The sequence below is a fragment of the Hylobates moloch genome, unplaced genomic scaffold, assembly GCF_009828535.3.
Source record: "Hylobates moloch isolate HMO894 unplaced genomic scaffold, HMol_V3 SCAFFOLD_3, whole genome shotgun sequence".
NCBI classification, from domain to species: Eukaryota; Metazoa; Chordata; class Mammalia; order Primates; family Hylobatidae; genus Hylobates; species Hylobates moloch.
This window is the reverse complement of record NW_026652278.1, coordinates 37,452,589-37,470,631: the sequence shown is the minus strand read 5'-3', so window position 1 is coordinate 37,470,631 and position 18,043 is coordinate 37,452,589. Positions and strand designations below refer to the sequence as shown.

Sequence of the window (18,043 nt, the reverse complement as noted above, 5' to 3'; positions counted from 1 at the left end):
TCCTGGGCAGGAGTCAGGCAGTGATGGGCACTGGGGAGTTTAGGGCAGAGGCATTTGCTAACTGATATGGAAACATTTAAACATTTTTACACCTGTTTTGGATGTGCTGGTGAGTACTCTGAACACCAGCACTGAAGGTGGGCATAAGAACACCTACCTCAAAGGTTTAAATGGGGTTATGTGTGGAAAGCTCTTAGCCAGGCACACACTGAGTGCCAATCAAGTCAGCTGGTATGCAGTATGCCTTGCCTGTAGTTGACCTTTCCGAGTCTTCCCTCTTGGGACATGCGGCTGACCACCAGCATGTAATTCAGAAATAAGACCGTCAAAAGGCCTCCCATAGGACCCTGATGCCCTCCTGGTCCCAGGAGCAAATACTTACAAAGTCATCGGACCACTGCTCCTCTTCGTCAGCGGGGCTCTCTGCAACAGCAGGGGAGAAGCAGAAGGCACAAGTGTGAGCCTCAGCTGGCCAGCCCCAGCCCATCCACACACACTTTGCACCTGCCTTCCCTTCCCTTTGGGCTTTCTGGTGCCATATACTTGACCTTGGGTTGGTTACTATAATCATATGTTCACTTGCTTTTGACTTTTTAAAAAATATTAATTCTCAAAGCATAGAGAGAAGTCCCACTGGGCAGAGCAATGTGCGTCTGATCCATGTGTGGGCTTTGTTAAGGGACATTTCTGGGTCCCCCAGTAGAGACCTACAATTCATACTATGTGGCTTCTAAGGACTTCAGAGGATGGTGTAGTAGGAACAGCACCGGACAGGGAATCAGACAGACCTAAGTTCTTACCCAGGCTCTGTTCCAAATGCGTTGGAGTGTGGGCAAGACCTCTAACATCTCTGAGCCTCAGTTTCCAGATCTACACAATGAGGGGATCATTTCTGTGATCCTCTCTGGCTCTTACTTTGACTTTTCTTGTTAAAAAAAAAAAATTATCCAATGCCTTAGTATGTGCCAGGCAATATTATCAGAGCTTTGCCATCTTTTAGCCCTCTCAAAGACCCTGTGAGGGGCTGGGCATTGGGGCTTATGCCTGTAATCTCAGCAATGTAGTCCCAGCACTTTGAGAGGCCAAGGCAGGAGGGTTGCTTGAGCCTAGGAGTTCAAGACCAGTCTGGGCAACATGGCAAGGCCCCATCTCTACAAAAAATAAAATAATTAGCTGAGTGTGGTGGTCCACATCTGTAGTTCCAGCTACTTAGCAGGCTGAGATGGGAGGATTGCTTGAGCCCAGGAGGTCGAAGCTGCAGTGAGCTGTGATCGTGCCATTGCTCTCTAGCTGGGGTGACAGAGTAAGACTCTGTCTCAGAAAAAAAAAAAAAAAAAAAAAAAAATCACCTAAACTTTGTGAGAAAACTGAGGCCTAGAGCAGATAAGTCACATGCCCAAGGTCAGATAGTGTAATAAATGGCGGAGCCAGGAGTTGAACCCTACAGGTTGCCTTCCACGGGCATGCGCTGAGCCCCCACATGGTGCTGCCTCGCTCCAGGGGCAGGAGGTGCCGTCCTGGGCTCTGCATGGGCATAGAAAAATGTATATGACAGGTTGTGGCCCTTAAGTAGTTTATAAGCTTGTAGAATAAAATAAGTCTGAATTATGACAGCCCAGGCGAATATATGACCCCTTTCCCTCCAAAACACATTTAGAATATGAGAAACTTAGCGTCTAGTCTATCACATAAACTGACCTTAGAGGTTAAACGGGATTCACTCTGCTGTGTAGGAATCAAGCAGACACAGGCCCATGTGGCAGAGTGGCTCCACGACAGCACCACAGAGGGTCCCAGCTCCCTCCTGCCCCGCTGAACAGCCACTGCCACAGAGGACCCAGTAGATGTTCCTAAATTCCCAGAACCTAACAGAACCTTTTCTAGTTTTATTTTTCTGTTTTTGCTATTCCCCACTGAGCAGCCACTGCCACAGAGGACCCAGTGGATGTTCCTAAATTCCCCAGAACCTCAACAGAACATTTTTTAGTTTTATTTTTCTGTTTTTGCTATTTCTACCCCTGCCACAGCAGACCACCAGACTCCAGAGAGTCAAACATTTGGGGTCTCCAGAGGCACTAGCAAGGAATTGCAGAGGTCAGGAAGGAGACTGTGGGATCGGAGTGGCCACATTTTAAGCAATGGCGGCAGCAGCACCCTCTTTTGGGAAAAACATGATAGGTGCCAAGAAAGAGCCTCACTCTATAAGCCAAACATGGGTCACACTTTGACGTGAACAGAAAAGAATTCTTACATTATTCTTTGGGTTGACTAATGCTGAATTAGAGTGTACTGCAATCATTGGTGTTGGCCAAGAAACTCTAGAAGTTTGGGTGAATAAATCCTCTTCCCAATATGATTACCTGGCACAATGGGGGAGTACATTTCTTTTTCTTTTCTTTTCTTTTTTTTTTTTTTTTTTTTGAGACAGTCTCACTCTGTTGCCCAGGTGGGAGTGCAGTGGCACAATCGTGGCTCACTGCAGCCTCAACCTCCTTGGTGCAAGCTACCTCAGCCTCCTGAGTAGCTGGCACGTGCCACCATGCCCAGCTAACTTTTGTATTTTTTGTAGAGATGGGGATTTGCCATGTTGCCCAGGCTGGTCTTGAACTCCTGGGTTCAAATGACTCACCCTCCTCTGCTTCCAAAAGTGCTGGGATTACAGGCATAAGCCACCACATCTGGTCAGTGTGTTTCTAATACCTTAAGTCTGGGGATCACTGAAGATCAACACTTAAGATGGCAAGAGTTTTTGTAACAACCATTTAAATAGAAACCTTTATAAAATGCCTTTATGAAACCCACTTCCCTGCGTGGATAACTGCATTTGCTCCACCCTTCCTCAGTGAGTGGGGGCCTACTTTATGATCAGTCACTGGTGAAAGTAGCACATTAGCTATCTAACTAGTGTCCCTATCTCCATTATCTTTCTTCTCCAATCCATCCATCCTACTGTTTGTAGTTATTTTATTAAAATAAAGTTTGGATTATGCTGTTCCTTTCCTTAAGAGTCATCAGTGACTCCCTATGGAATCAAGTCGAGGTTCTGTGTCAACACATTCCAATGCCTCCACCTTCTGTCCCACCACCGACTTCTTGCGGCAGGCTCCCACGCTCACTGGCAGTAACATCAGATAGCTTCCTCCTCCCGTCGTGCACTTTGCTGATTCTCTGCTCTGCTCGTGCCGTTCCTGCAGCCCATCTTCCTTCTTCCATGGAAATCCCTATCACTCCTCCTCCACAAAGTCTACCACAGTCTCTTGTCATAATCAATCACTTCTTTGTCTGGGCCCTCGTGGAAGCTAGTGGCACCGTGATGTCACATGTATTTCGTTCTGTCCTGTGCTGTGATTAAGTCGTTCATGTCTCTCTGTACTGAAAAGTAGGGCCTATCTAATTTATCTTTGCATCTGGACAGAATTTTGCATTTGTAATTAATGTATTAATAAAAGTGTGAATTAATAAATGACTCAAATAAAGGAACATTAGGATAGCAACAATAGATTTCATTTACTGAACACTTGCTGTGTGCTGGGTGCCAGGCTAAGTGTTATAAAAGTATATTCTTATAACAGCACTATGTGGTAGGTGTTATCTTTATCTCTATTTTACAGTGGAGAAACTTGGTTTTGAAAGAGGTTGTAAAACCTGCCTGAGGCTACTTGGCTAGTGAGTCTGGGAGCTGGGTTGGAAGCCAGGCTGTGTTGGCTCCTGCAGCTGAAATCTCATGTGAGCCACTTAGCCCTCTGCTGAGCACTTAGATAAAACCTTGGTGAAACGAGAATGACCTAATCCAGACATCTTGGCACATGGAGACAGAAAAGAGAGAAAAGCATCATATGGTATGGGATAGAGGTTGTTTGTTGGTGCCCCATCGATCCCTAGCTAGACTATCTACTTCAGGTCCCAAGTGCAACTCACAGCATCATATTCATAAAGTTACAGCCTTGCAGGCAATTGCCAAGACTAAAAAGCATGGGAGTCCAAGGTATTAGGTCCAAAACAGTAGTCAGTTTTCCAGTATCTCAGGGAGCTTCCCAAAGTGCACAGGTGATAGTCTAGAGCCAGGCTTTCTAGGTTCAAATCCTGGCTCTGCCCTTTACAAGCTGCTTGGTCTTGGACCAATAATTTAATATTGTTTAAAGCTTCATTTCCTCACCTGTAAAGCAAGGATAAGAACAGTGCCTGCATCATATTTTTGTGAGAATCAAATAATAAAATATATCTGAAGCTCTTAGCAAAGCCTGGCACACAGTAATGCTTTAGTAATGTTACCGTCATCTTAAGCATTGCAAAGAATGCCTCAATTAACACTGAAAACACCACTGATTCTAATTTACTCCCACGTCAATCACACACTCTGGCTACCACAAAGGCATGGATCCAAGAAAGCCTCTATTGTAGTGAGTAAAATTTGGGGGAGGAGAAGTTCAAGCTTCACGTAGGCCAGGTGGTTTGATTTTGTGTGTGTGATTCCATGGTCTCTGCCAGGAAGCTGAGATCCTGGGCGGGCCCTCTTGTCAGGTAAAGCCTTTCCTATGGTGTGGTTTACCTGGTTTGGGGCTTATGCTCCATTTACCATGTCACAATCCCATGCCACACAATAGAGGGACTCCTCCCTTTGCCTGACCCAAGTTTTAAGATTCATGTAGCCCTCCCCCGCCTGTGGCCACAGCAGCAGACGTGAGGAGATGTGAGAATGGCCACAGTGGCCTACATTTGGGCTTAGGCTCTGGGGTCAGACTGCCTAACTTAGAATCCTTATTCTGCCATTTTCTAGGAGTGAGATCTTAGCTGAATTGCTTCACCTCTGGGCCTCAGCTTCCCCTTTGCTAAAATGCACATTATTAATCGTGCTTAGAAAAGTATCTGACACAGAGTAAAGGGCTCAATGAATGTTAGCTATTACAATGAACTTACAGTCTCTGCAATTCTCAGAACAATCTAAAGGATAGGTATTCTTATCCCCAGGTCAGAAATTGTAGGCTCACTGAAGTTACAAAACTGTTCCAGTTCACACAGTGCTTAGGGAGCAAAGCCAGGATTCCAACCCAGGCCTAAAGGACCTTAGAGTCCAAGGTCTTCTCACCAAGCCACGTTGCATAATATAAATAAAGACTAAGGGCCAGAAGAATGACCACATGAGACTGAGGACAACTCAGGGCCATGTAGTTTTCTGAGAAGTGTCCCCACATCTGGAATTATTGCCAGGAGCAGGGAAAGGTCAGAGAAAGGTGTGCCCAGTGACAGCCAAAAATTTGCATGAGGCCATGTGCCCGAGGTGGGGCCGAATGGGGCCTTGAAGGATGAGCAGGATTTGGGTGAGAGAATAAGGATGAAGGAGTGTGTCCTCCTCCATCATCTGAGAGAGGGGCTTATGTGTCAGCCCCAGAAGCAGGGCTTAGAGGCAGATGTGTGCAGAATGAATGTGCTGGGCTGGAGAGGGACAGGAGATTCTGCTGAGCGCTCACACAAATCTGATGTGCTGCCGGCCAACGGGGACTCCAGCCATAGTGGACACCACAGGCTCCAGTGACAAGCTGAGATGGGGAGCTGATGAGCTTGGTGTTTAGGAACTCAGGCATGGAGAGACGAAAGCTGATCCAGACCAGGGGGTCTGGGAATGGGAAGGGATGGCTGGAAGGACAGTACAGGACTCTGTGGTGGTGGCTGGGGCAAAGGGAGTATGAATCCAGCCTCTCAGTTCTGAGTCAATAGGAGCACCAGAGCCCCTGGGGCAGATGCTGGTGGCATCACAGCATGTCTGACATTCTGCCTCAGCTGCAGCCCGGGTCCTGCTCTGGAGGCTACCCGGCTGCCAGACCCTGCCCATCTCTCCCCCGAAAGAGCAGGTGGTGGCATGCAGGGAGCCAGCGGGAAGACTGCAGCGGGACACAGAAGGAAGGAAAGAAGGAGGGTGGGCCGGTTGTGGTGGTGGGGACAGACACAGAAAAGGAACAGAAAGCAGAACTACAGAGGCTGCAGGGGAGGCGGTGGGTGGCCAGTCCCACCAGTGCCGCCCTAAGAGGAGAAAGGGACATGATTTAATATGGGGAACTGAGGACAAGACCCAGATTCAGGCTGGCTGGGAGAGGTGTTCTGAGTCTAAATACTTAACATCTTAGGCTGAGCACGGTGGGCTCACACCTGTAATCCCAGCATTTTGGGAGGCCAGGGCAGGAGGATCGCTTGAGCCCAGGAATTTGAGAACACCCTGGACAACATAGTGAGACATTGTCTCTACAAAAAAGATTTTAGAAAATTAGCCAGGCATGGTGGCACATGCCTGTGGTCCCAGCTACTCAGGAGGCTGAAGCAGGAGGATCACTTGAGCCCAGGAGGATGAGGCTGCAGTGAGCCATGATTATACCCCTGGACCCCAGCCTGGGTGACAGGGCGAAAAAAGAAATACTTATCATCATAGAAATTCCCTTTGTCTGTATGTCTATTCATCCCTTCACAGGATCATTAACAGAGGGTTGGGGGTACAGCAATGGCAGACATAGTCCTGGCTCAGCCATCACCTCACTGCATGACCTCAGGAGTCACTTTGCCTCTCTGGTCTCCAGTTATTCCTAAAATGAGAAGCTTGGGTTGGACAATCCTTCAGGACATTCTAAGCTTTAAAATACCTTTGAGCCCAAGTGTCATTCCTCTATTCTTAGTTCCCTGTGGCAGGACTGATGTTGGATATAGCTCTCCCATGTCAGCGTAAGACCAGTACCTCCAGGGGAATGTGAACAGGGAGACAGAAAACTAGGTAAATGCTGGCTGCACTAGGAGCACCAGGCCCATGACAAAAGCAATGTTAAATCTCACTTCTTTCGTGGACAAAGGATCGTTATGCATACCCCATATTTCTGTGTGGGCATTTACCCAAGAATCCCTGTCCAAGTGCCTTCTTTGCTCTGGATTTTTATTTTTTCCATGTAAGTGAGTTTCCCGCCCCTCCACCACATATTTGCTCTGATCTCCTCCCTGCGTGATAGCAGAGCCAGAGGAGGAGTCACAGGTGGACCTCCCAGGGGTGCCACCCCATCAGAGCCCTGGACATCAGAGCCCAAGGGTACAAGAGAGGGGCTCTGTTCAGTTCTGACTCCTCAGGGACTTGTGGGGTAACCAACGGGGCATCTGCGGTGATCCCAGTAGACTCTCGGGCACCATGACTGGTCTCCCCCTGACCTCCATCCCCAGCCAGACCTCAGACTTCAAAGATACCGAAGGCTGTTCAACTGTGAAAGCTCAGGAACTGGGAAGCGTGTTCTTGCGTTAATGTCAGGAGCTCTAGTGCCTTCAGAATAAGAAAAAAATTTCCCCCAAAAGCATAAACACTTGAGCTTCGATCAAAGCAAGGAGCTGCAAAATGGGAGTCTGGGATGGGTTTTCCTCTTAGTGGCTGCAGTCACCTTGGACAGGATACTTAATGTCCTTGAGACACATTTTCCTCATCTGCAAAACCGAGATCATAATTTCTATATAACAGTGCTAATGAGAAGATTAAATGAGATATGTCTGTGAAGAGCTTAGCTTAATGCCCAGAACAGAGTCAATACTCAACAGATTTTGGATATCTTCCCTTCCCACAGCAATGCCAGCTGCTTGGGGCAATGCATTCTGCCCAGTGGGCCAGCAGTTCCTTAGCGGCGATGTTTCCTCCTCAGGGAAGGACTGAACTGGGATTGCTGGGTCTGAACTGAAGGCAGCAGGCTCCACACTGGCCTGATCTGCATCCCTGGAGGAGACCCAGGTCTCCATGCTTTGTGTAATTCAAGCTTTGTCCTTCTGTACTCTAACTAGGGAAGAGGGTATGGTGACTCTTTGACTGACCTCCTGCAGGGCAGTTGCTGGTCCTCTCTATCCTCTGCTCTCTGAAGGTCAGCATCACCAAGGTCAACGCACTCTTGGCTTAGAGGGTTTTGGGAAGCCATTTGTTTCCAGAACTGGAAAGAGGACATAAATCCAACGTGTGGGGGGAAAATAGCTGGAGCATTTCAGGAGGCTTTGGTGGTTCAAGTGCTCCATAGGACACATGATTGGCCTCCCAGGCTCAGGAGGTCTGGTGGGCTCTGGCCTCCACACACTACGGTTTCCAAGATCCTAAAGACTCCCCAGGTTCGGGAGGAGCTCTCAGGGCTGATTTCTGAGGCCCTGGACATGCAGCTGCGCAGAAACCTCAAGGCTCAGGGGAAGCAGCTGGAAATGCTCCTGGGACGTGAGCTAGGGTGGGGGAGAGAACGGCAAGGAAGGATGCTAACTGCAGGTGGTGATGGTGGTTTTGGACCATTTCCGGGGATTGAGTGTAAGAGCAGGGGAAACCGGGCAAGGCCCCAGTCATCTGGCAAAGCAATAAGATGCATTTCTGAGACCCTGGAACATCAATGGATTTGCAGGGGTCAGGGATTGAGGGAGTAAAATCTACTTGTCTTTTAGTTCAGGAAAGGCAATAGGGACAGAGATGGTGGTTTATAGCAGGGTTTCTTAAGTGTGATTTACATTCAGATCCCCGAGAGATCTTGCTCAAATGTAAATTCTGATCCAGTAGTTCTAGGGTGGGGCCAAGATTCTGCATTTCTAAGAAGCTCCAGATGAGGTTGATGCTGTCTAGCTGGGAACCAAACTTTGTGTTGCCAAGGCTTAGAAGATCCTGTTGGGCCACACTTCTGCATTCCAGGAGGGATTAAATGTTCTGACATCAAGACTATTTGATAGGGAGCAGGTGTCTGAGGACAAAAAAGAGAACACTTCAGAGCATCAGGGAGATTGGAAGATGTGAATTCCTAAAGCCAGGGAATGTTAGGAGAGGCTCACTTCATCACTGGGCCCTGAGCCCCAGAGATCTGTGTTTCTGCAGGAGTGCAGAACAATTAGTATTAGAGGGGACCTGACAGATCTTCTAGTTCAGGCCTGCATAATATAGATGAGGAAAGGAGCATGAGATGCCCAAGGTTACACAGCCAGTTAGTGGCTAAGCTGAAAGACCTTGTATGTGGGCTCAGTGGTTTGCAGTTCCTCTTGTTGGCAATGTAGAGCCATGAAAAGATTTAAAAAGAATTTTATTTCAGAACAATTTTCTGGTGGAATTTGAGAGGACTACATGCAATCAGGAATTAAGCAGATTACTTAGAGCCTTCTACCCTAGGACAAGCAAGAGATGATGAAGGCCTTAGCTGTAGCAATGGGAATAGAGAGGGAAAAAATATTTAAGAGGCATTTAAGAGCAAATCAATGAGATTTGAAGATTAATTTTTGTAGAAGGTGAGGGAAAAGGAGGCATCAAGGTTGATCCCAAGTGTGTGCGTTAGGCAAAAGGATGAATAATAGATGGATGCTACCTCCCTTTTCCCTAAGCAGAAATAGATGGAAAGGAGAGGGCCTGGGTGGGTGGATGAGCAGGCAGACAGGTGAGTGTGAGGGGACAATCAGGAGAGATGTCCGCCCTGAAATCAGATATGTCAGTCCACTTAGGTTTCCAACAATTGACTCTGAACTCCTGGCATCTGTGTCCAGTATCTCTGATGCTGTTGGTTCATCTAAAAGTGGCAAATATTCCTGCACATTTGTCCCCAAATCCTCGAATTAAATGTCACCTTCTCAGACAGACCTTCCCAGACCACCTAAGCTCTTCTCCTACCCCACACTGATTCCCCATCATTGCACCCTTCCATCTTCCCTCACAGCAGGTACCATGTTTGCTAATTTATATTTACCTGTTTGCTTTCTTGTTTCTTATCTGACTCCCCACTAGTCACTCAGCACTGTAAGGTCAGGGGTTGTATTTTGTTCCCCACTCCAGATCTAGCACAGTGAGAGTCACACAGGACACACTCATGAAACACGTGTTGAATGAATCAGAAAATGTGCGAAAGAGCTGAAGCACCTGGAGATGTTTATCCCAGAGAAGAAACCACTCAGATGGCCTAACTTCTTAATTCTCTCCTTTGAAGTTGCACAGGACAACTCTTTCCATTTTTCTTAATATTTTTTTCTTATATTTTAAGAGATGGGATCTCACTATATTGACCAAGCTGGTCTTAAGCTCCTGGCCTCAAGTGATCCTCCCATCTTGGCCTCCCAAAGTGCTGGGATTACAGGTGTGAGCCACCGTGCCTGGCTCTACTTTTCTTAATATTTAAAGGCTTGAACTGTGTGGCCATCAGGAGAGACATAGGAAGCCATAAGGAAATGGATTGTATCTATATCCAGCCAGGGCTGTCTGTCCCTTGCTAGACCATGGGAAACCATCACAGAAAGTGTCCAAGCAGAAGCTGGGCCTTGTGTGTGGAGGTGCATGGTGGTGGGATAGGGGTTAAGCCCTGGATCAGATATTGATCTACATGACCTCTGAGGTTCCTTTTAAACCCAAGACTCCATGATTTTATAATTTTCCCATCAAACTTCTTTAGTTCTTTAACAGGTTGAGTCTGCTTTTGTTTCTTTTCTTTATTTAGAACTTGGAAGGAGGAATGTGTTTGTTCTCATGTAACTAGGAAGCTTCCTTGACTTATTGATTAGGTAGATATTAAAGCCCAGAACAGGGTCTCTCTTTTAGTGCCAGACTGTACTGGCATCCCCTGACCGACTGTCTAAACTTGCTGACTGATTGGCAGGGTGATGCCAATAACTACTCTGTGAATTAGTGAGTGGTCCAACAGGCCTGTAACCAGACTTGGGCAGGTTGGTCAGCATTTCTCAGTGTGATAAGATTCCCTTAGGAGGAACTGCACTATCTGACTTATTGCTATCTTGATCAGTGGCAGAAAAAATAAAATAAAATAGTAAGCTTCATTTAAGGTTATGGTTCGGTTTTAGGCTGTTGCCCTGTTGAGAATCATCAATGATGTCTGTAGCTCTGTGGTTTTCACTAAGGGATATTCAGGAAATCTTTATAATTAACACTATAGAAAGAGATTTTAAAACTATCCTCCAACGTATTTGTTCTAATAAAGAAACGTGTATTGAATATTTTACTTGGCTCACCACTGCCAGAAACACTACAAATCTCAACCTTTCTTTCCTGCCAAAGTTGATCCTAGTTGGAATGAGGTTGCAGGCTAAACTTGGAGAGGATTGAGTGTCAGGATTGAGTGTCAGCAATGTGCCAGCAATAATTTATTACCCCCACCCCTTCAACAATCCTCAAGTATCAATTTAAACAGCTTTTGATGGAGGAAGTAGTCTCTTCCCCACTTCCCCCACACTCCCAGCCACAGATTAGATTCATTAGTGCTGCTGTGGAATTCCACAGAACTTTGTGCTTCCCCTATCACTGAATTGTAATTACTTTTCTTTTCTTTCTTTCTTTCTTTTTTTTTTTTTGAGACAGGGTCTCACTCTGTTGCCCTGGCTGGATTGCAGTAGCATGATCACAGCTCACTGCAGCCTTGACCTCAGTGATCCTCCCACCTCAGCATCCTGAGTAGCTGGGACTACAGGTGCATGCCACCACACCTGGATAATTTGCATGTTTTGTAGAGACAGGGTTTTGCCATGTTGCCCAGGCTGATCTCAAACTCCTGGGCTCAAGTAATCTGCCTTCCTCAGCCTCCCAAAATGCTAGGATTGCAGGTGTGAGCCACTGCACCTGGGCCTATAATTACTTTTAACATAATTGATATGGTTTGGCTTTGTAACCCCCAAATCTCATCTTGAATTGTAGCTCCCATAATTCCCACATGTTGTGGGAGGGACCTTGTAGGAGATAATTGAATCATGGGTGCAGTTTCCCCTATACTGTTCTGGTGGCAGTGAATAAGTCTCACAAAATCTGATGATTTTATCCAGGGTTTCCCCTTTCTCTTGGCTCTCATTCTACCTTGCCTGCTGCCATGTAAGACATGCCTTTTGCCTTCTACTATGATTGTGAGGCCTCCCCAGCCATGTGGAACTATGAGTCCATTAAACCTCTTTTTCTTTATAAATTACCCAGTCTCGGGTATATCTTTATAAGCAGTGTGAAAACGGACTAATACAATAATCTATCTTCCCTTCTAAACTATAAATTCCTCAAATGTAGAGTCTGTCTTTAACTTTTAGCACTGTATTCCTGCCTCAGATCTGCATGTGCCTGGCACATGGAAGATGTTTAATACGTAACCAATAAATAGGTGGGTGGATGGATGGATAAAAAAACTACATCTCCACTGTAGTCAAAATGCCTAATAGATTTAGTCATTCTTGAAATTAGAAAAGATACCTTTTGTTTCCAAATGAGGATAGCATATTTCCCTCTCCATAAGCATCAATGTAAATATGAACATTAAATTAGTCAAGAGTCAGTTAAAGTATCTGAGAAATACCTTACCTGAAGCGTAGTCCCTTCGAGGAACACTTGGAGGTGCTTTGACTTTTAGCCTGGAGGTAACAACCGTAAGACAAAAGGTCAGTGAGCAGAACAATGATTGTCAAAGCCGATGCTAGAAGCTGATATAGAGAGAATAGATAGACAACTAATAGCATAATGGCTTCTCTTGGACCCATCAATGCACAGATCTGATGTATTGTAAATGTAGTGAAGCCATTAGTCAGGGGTTTTCCACCTCTCCCCATCTCCCCAGTGCATGCACAATGTGGCTAAGACTTGGCAAAGGTGAAGTCAGGTGGAGAAGGGCTCAGAGAGGTCAGAATATGATAATAGTAAGCACTGAGTTCAGAGGTTCAAGGAAGATAAATTGGTTGGTAAGGTAAGTGTTGATAAGAAGGTTAGATAAGATGAACTACATTTTAATGACTTACAAATGTTTAACAGGAAAAAATCAGCTACAGTAAGCATTTTGGTTGTAGGTTGGGCTAAAATTACGTTTGCACCATTTTAAAAATGCAAGTAAGCCAGACACACTGGCTCATTTCTGTAATCCCAGCACCTTGGGAGGCCAAGGCAGGAGGATCACTTGTACCTAGGAGTTCAAAACCAGCTTGGGTAACATAGTGAGACTTCATCTCTACAAAAAAATAAACAAAATGAGCCAGCCATGGTGGCATGCACCTGTGGTCCCAGCTACTTGAGGGGCTAAGGTAGGAGGATCACTTGGGCCCCAGAGGTCAAAGCTGAAGTGAGCCATGATCACGCCCCTGCACTCCAGCTTGGGCGACAGAGCGAGACACTGTCTTTAAAAAGAAAAAAAAGCCGAACAAGTGAACAGTGAGTGTCTCAGGATTGGAGATTATGAGACTTAGCATATTTGGTATTCAACTTGTTTTAAGCACTCTCAAAACTTTACTAAAATAATGCTCATATGAAATGTGCTAAATAGTCACGATCCTTCTTCGTTCAATAAAAGAAGAAAATTGAAATTACATTTTAGAAAACTATTCCAAGTTTTGTAAGTTCTGATACCTCCCTTTCCACTACTTGAAATGAGTAAGGTTTATAGTCAATTATTTTTGAATAATTATTACCCATTTTAACTAAGAATTATTTGCTTAATGAAATTTAAAATATACATAAATAAAACTTATATCCAGTAGCCTTTATTTACTAAAATATCATATCCTTCAATAGAAGCAGTATAACTGCTATTATATACAAACTTTTCATGTTTTGAAAAAAAAAGCATAGAAATTTGTGTTTGATTAAAAAACGCACACAAAAAGAATTTACAAACCAAAATTGTAATTTGCAAAAATATACATATATTTACATAGAAATTCTGGTTTTCTTTTTCTCATTGGCTCTCAATATCTATTATTTCATTCAATTCTCCTCACAAGCCAGCAGGGTGGGCTGGGAAGATACTATCATTAGGCACATGATGAGGCACAGAGACAGAGATCATCCAAGGTGTTGCAAGGAAGAAAAACAAAAACAAAACTGGGTCTGGTGCCCAGGTTGGTTCAAGGAATAGTAAAATTTCCAAAAGCACAAACCACCTGTTATCCATTATTACTATCATTTCATAAAAGAAAAGGAAGGGTATTTTAACACCCCCAAATCATCTCAGAATGAAGGAAAAACTCACTAAAGGACTGCTGGCCACTCAACACTAGGAATAAAAGGCGTAGTTGAACTTTGCTCTGTAGCTGGCTGCTGCACACAACCCCCAACACTTCATGGTCCTTATTTTCTCACGCGGCCGTAGACCAGTGAAAACTCTGTCACAGTCTTGTGTTAGGGAACCAGCGTGTTCAAGCGTGCTTCCTCCATTCAGGGTAGCACCTGTGGCCTGGCTTCAAGTAAAAGTGTAACTGCAAGTCACTTTGAGCTAAAGGGCCCCTGACGTCACCCGGGGTAATGACTATGGTGGCCATAATTTCCAGGCTGAGAAGAAACATGATTTGTCATGTAAAAGTGCTTTGGTCATCCAATGGGCAGAACGTTTGAAATAGAGGCTGTTAGAAAAAACTTGAGCTCCACAGCTGCTGTAAATATGACTGGCCATGGAATAGAGAGACATTTTATGCAGAGGCTTCATGTTACTGAGAACTGGTGTATTGTAAAACTGGCAACTGGGGGCCATGGAATAGAGAAACATTTTATGCAGAGGCTTCATGTTATTGAGAACTGGTGTATTGTAAAACTGGCAACTAGAATTGCTAGTGATTGTAACAAGGACTGTCTCATAAAGAATGAGATTCTATCTGTAGCAGAAATAATAAGCGAAAATCATCACACACCTCTCCCACTCATCAGACAGAACATGAAGCCAAATTCTCCTCCTCTGTAAGACGACCACCACCTCACAAGCAGAAGGCCATTTATGTTTTATGATGATCACTTATGCATAGAGACTCATTTACATTTCATAGCCTGGAAATACCACCAAAAGTGATTTCTTACTTTTAATTTTAGCATAGATTAAAAAGAATAAGGATGCTCTTTTGAATGCATAGAGAAATGAACTTCTATAAACTATTTTTTGGTCCAAAATTTGGGGAGAAAAATTTGGTAATAGCAATCAAAACTTTAAGGACACAACTTCTTCCATTTGGAAATTTCATTTTAGGAATTTAGCCTACTGGTATATTCAAGGTCTGCAATGAACATTTATTAAAGTATTATTCATGACATTTAAATTGGAAGAAACAACCAGAGAATTTTGATTGCTATTATCAAATTGCTATCCAAAAATGTTGTACCAGTTTAAATTCAAATCCCCCCTTAAAGATGGCCACCAATATATAGCTAGTTAATTGAATTGTAATACATTTAAGGTAGACTATTTTTTTTTTTTTTTTTTTTGAGACAGAGTCTCGCTCTGTCGCCCAGGCTGGAGTGCAGTGGCGCAATCTCGGCTCACTGCAAGCTCCGCCTCCTGGGTTCACGCCATTCTCCTGCCTCAGCCTCTCCGAGTAGCTGGGACTGCAGGCGCCCGCCACCACGCCCGGCTAATTTTTTGTATTTTTTAGTAGAGATGGGGTTTCACCGTGATCTCGATGTCCTGACCTCGTGATTCGCCCGCCTCGGCCTCCCAAAGTGCTGGGATTACAAACGTGAGCCACCACGCCCGGCCTAAGGTAGACTATTAAATCATCTGTCCAGAAAAGAATATGGTTAATTTTTACTTACTAACAAATAAAGATGTCCATGAAATAGCTTAAGTAAAACCAACAAAGCAAGTTGGTAGAATGGTGTATGCACTATTATACCATTTATGACAAAAATGTATGTGTATAGTATGTACATGTCAGTGTATGTATGTATGTGTTTAAGCATACACATACATACATATATACATACTTATACACACATACATACATATATACACACATTGAACTTACCATGACAATGTCCCTTTCTGGGGAGTGGGTTAAGATGGAGATATAAGGAAATGGGAGATTTTGACTTCATAAAATTCTGGCCTGTTTGATTTTTTTTCCCTGGTGAATATGTATTAGTTTTATTTTAAAAATTTAAAGACTTAACAGAATACCATTTCCCATTTTCTCTTGAAAGAGACTTACCTACTAAGGTATATAAGACCTACTAAGGTACGTCTACCTCAGATTTTGAGTGGCAAATGCAGATATGTACAATTTTTATTCTCTTTTTTAAAAAAAAGCTTAAGAGTTTTTGATGTACAAGAAGTTTTGAGATGCTAGCTTTCCCTCTCCAAGTGCCAACCGAAAAGTTCATTTTCAGGTAATAATTCAAAAAGCAGAAATCAAAATATGGAAAACTGGCTGAGGGCAGTGGCTCACACCTGTAATCCGAGCATTTTGGGAGGCTGAGGCGGGCGGATCACCTGAGGTCGGGAGTTCAAGACCAGCCTGACCAACATGGAGAAACCCTGTCTCTACTAAAAATACAAAATTAGCCAGGTATGCTGGCGGGTGCCTGTAATTCCAGCTACTCGGGAGGCCGAGGCAAGAGAATCGCTTGAACCCAGGAGGCGGAGGTTGCGGTGAGCTGACACTGTGCCATTGTACTCCAGCCTGGGCAACAAGAGTGAAACTCCGTCTCAAAAAAAAAAAGAAAGAAAGAAAACCAAAAAAGGAAAACTTACATGGCATCTTGAAGAAGCTAGGGCTGTGTTTTGTAACTTTTCATTTGGATTTCTCCATACGTGTTTTCATAGCGCTTAGCTGAATGGTTATATAAATGATTTTCCTGCTTTGACATTTGTTAGGTACCTTGAATGGGCATAGCTCACCTTCCCTGCAGTGAGAAGGAAAATCAAAGTCCACTGAGTACCACCGTACTCACTTGTCCTGTTCCAGAATGTAGACCCGGCCACCATGGATTCCAGCCAACAGTAAAGAAGGGTTACATGCTAAAGAGGCTGAAACTTCTCATCCAGGTAACAGAGAAATTTGTTTTCTTCCATGTAGCACATGTTGACTTATTTTATATAATTATTTAAATAGAGTCGAACTTACTTTTTAATTTTATTCATTATTCCACCTTCATTGTTTTTAATATCATGGACCATCTTTTGAAGCTGCCTGTAAAAAACAAAATTAAACATAAGATATTAATAACCGGTCTGACTTTTTAAAAAAGTCTTCTACTCTTCTCGAATACAAAAAAGAAGGGGAAAAAACCCTACCAAAACAACCTCCAAATAGGATGAATTATATTGTATTTAATTAAATTGACCATCTGCTACTTTAGCAAAGGAGAAGCATGACTGATTCTATAAGGAATGTGGTCACTGGGCTGTGTCCCCCTCCGTTGGGATGTCTGGACCAGTCTCAGGCTGTGACGAAAGATATTCTGATTCCTTGCTCATTGTCTTAGAGCATCCACATTACGAATATAGATGCTACTCTGTGGACACAGCAGAGGCTTCAATCAGGCCCAAGGTTCTTTTTTGTTAAATGTTAGTAGGTAGCATCTATTAAAACTTCCATTTAAAAGTTACTCCTTACCTAGGAGTCATAAAGAAAATGACTATTAAATCTGGCTGATATTTGAAACTTCTGTAGCACAAAAAGTAATATTGAGGCAGGAGAATAGGGTCTGGAGGCAGGGAACCTAAGGCCAATTTGCACTGACTTTCTAGAACTGAATCAAATGGAAAACCCCACCTCTCCATGCACAAGTAACAAAAGGATCAGAGGCTACTACCTTTGCACTGTGTTATAGATGAAAAATGGAAAGTGCTTCTGATTGATCCCCTCCTGTAACCAATCAGACTGGTCCCAGGCCAAGTCTTCCTGTGTAACTTTGTACCTTAACTTCAGCCTCTGATTGATCAACTTCTGCAACCAATCGGACTGGTCGTAGGCCACTCCTTCATTTACATAGGATGTAACCAAGTAACCAATGGGAAACCCCTAGAAGGAAAATACTGTAACCAGCGCTCTTGAGCCACTTGGTCAAGCCCATTCCCACTCTGTGGAGTGTACTTTCATTTCAGTAAATCTATGCTTTCATTGTTTCATTCTTTTGTTGCTTTGTTTGTGCATTTTGTCCAATTCTTTGTTCAAAATGCCAAGAACCTGGAAGACTCATAGTCAAGACCCTCCACTGGTAACAATATGTATCAAGACCCTCCACTGGTAAGAATACGTACAAAATCAAAAGATAAATGACATGCTGAAAGAAATATTTGCAGTATATAGTAATAATAATAAGAACTACATATGAGTTTGCTACAAAAGTAATCAC

At 44.0% G+C, this 18,043-nt stretch overlaps 1 protein-coding gene across 2 annotated transcripts in view; it reads right to left on the bottom strand.

The window, feature by feature from the left end:
• BLNK (B cell linker) overlaps positions 1–18,043 on the bottom strand; it is an 82,811-nt gene that overhangs the window by 41,470 nt on the left and 23,298 nt on the right. For both annotated transcript variants that reach the window (XM_032135711.2, XM_032135705.2), the window contains exons 2-4: positions 16,810–16,875; positions 12,299–12,348; positions 383–423 (exon numbers count right to left, since the gene is read on the bottom strand). In XM_032135711.2, coding sequence (XP_031991602.1) covers positions 383–423; positions 12,299–12,348; positions 16,810–16,875 — 157 coding nt within the window. The remainder of the gene's footprint in view (positions 1–382; positions 424–12,298; positions 12,349–16,809; positions 16,876–18,043) is intronic.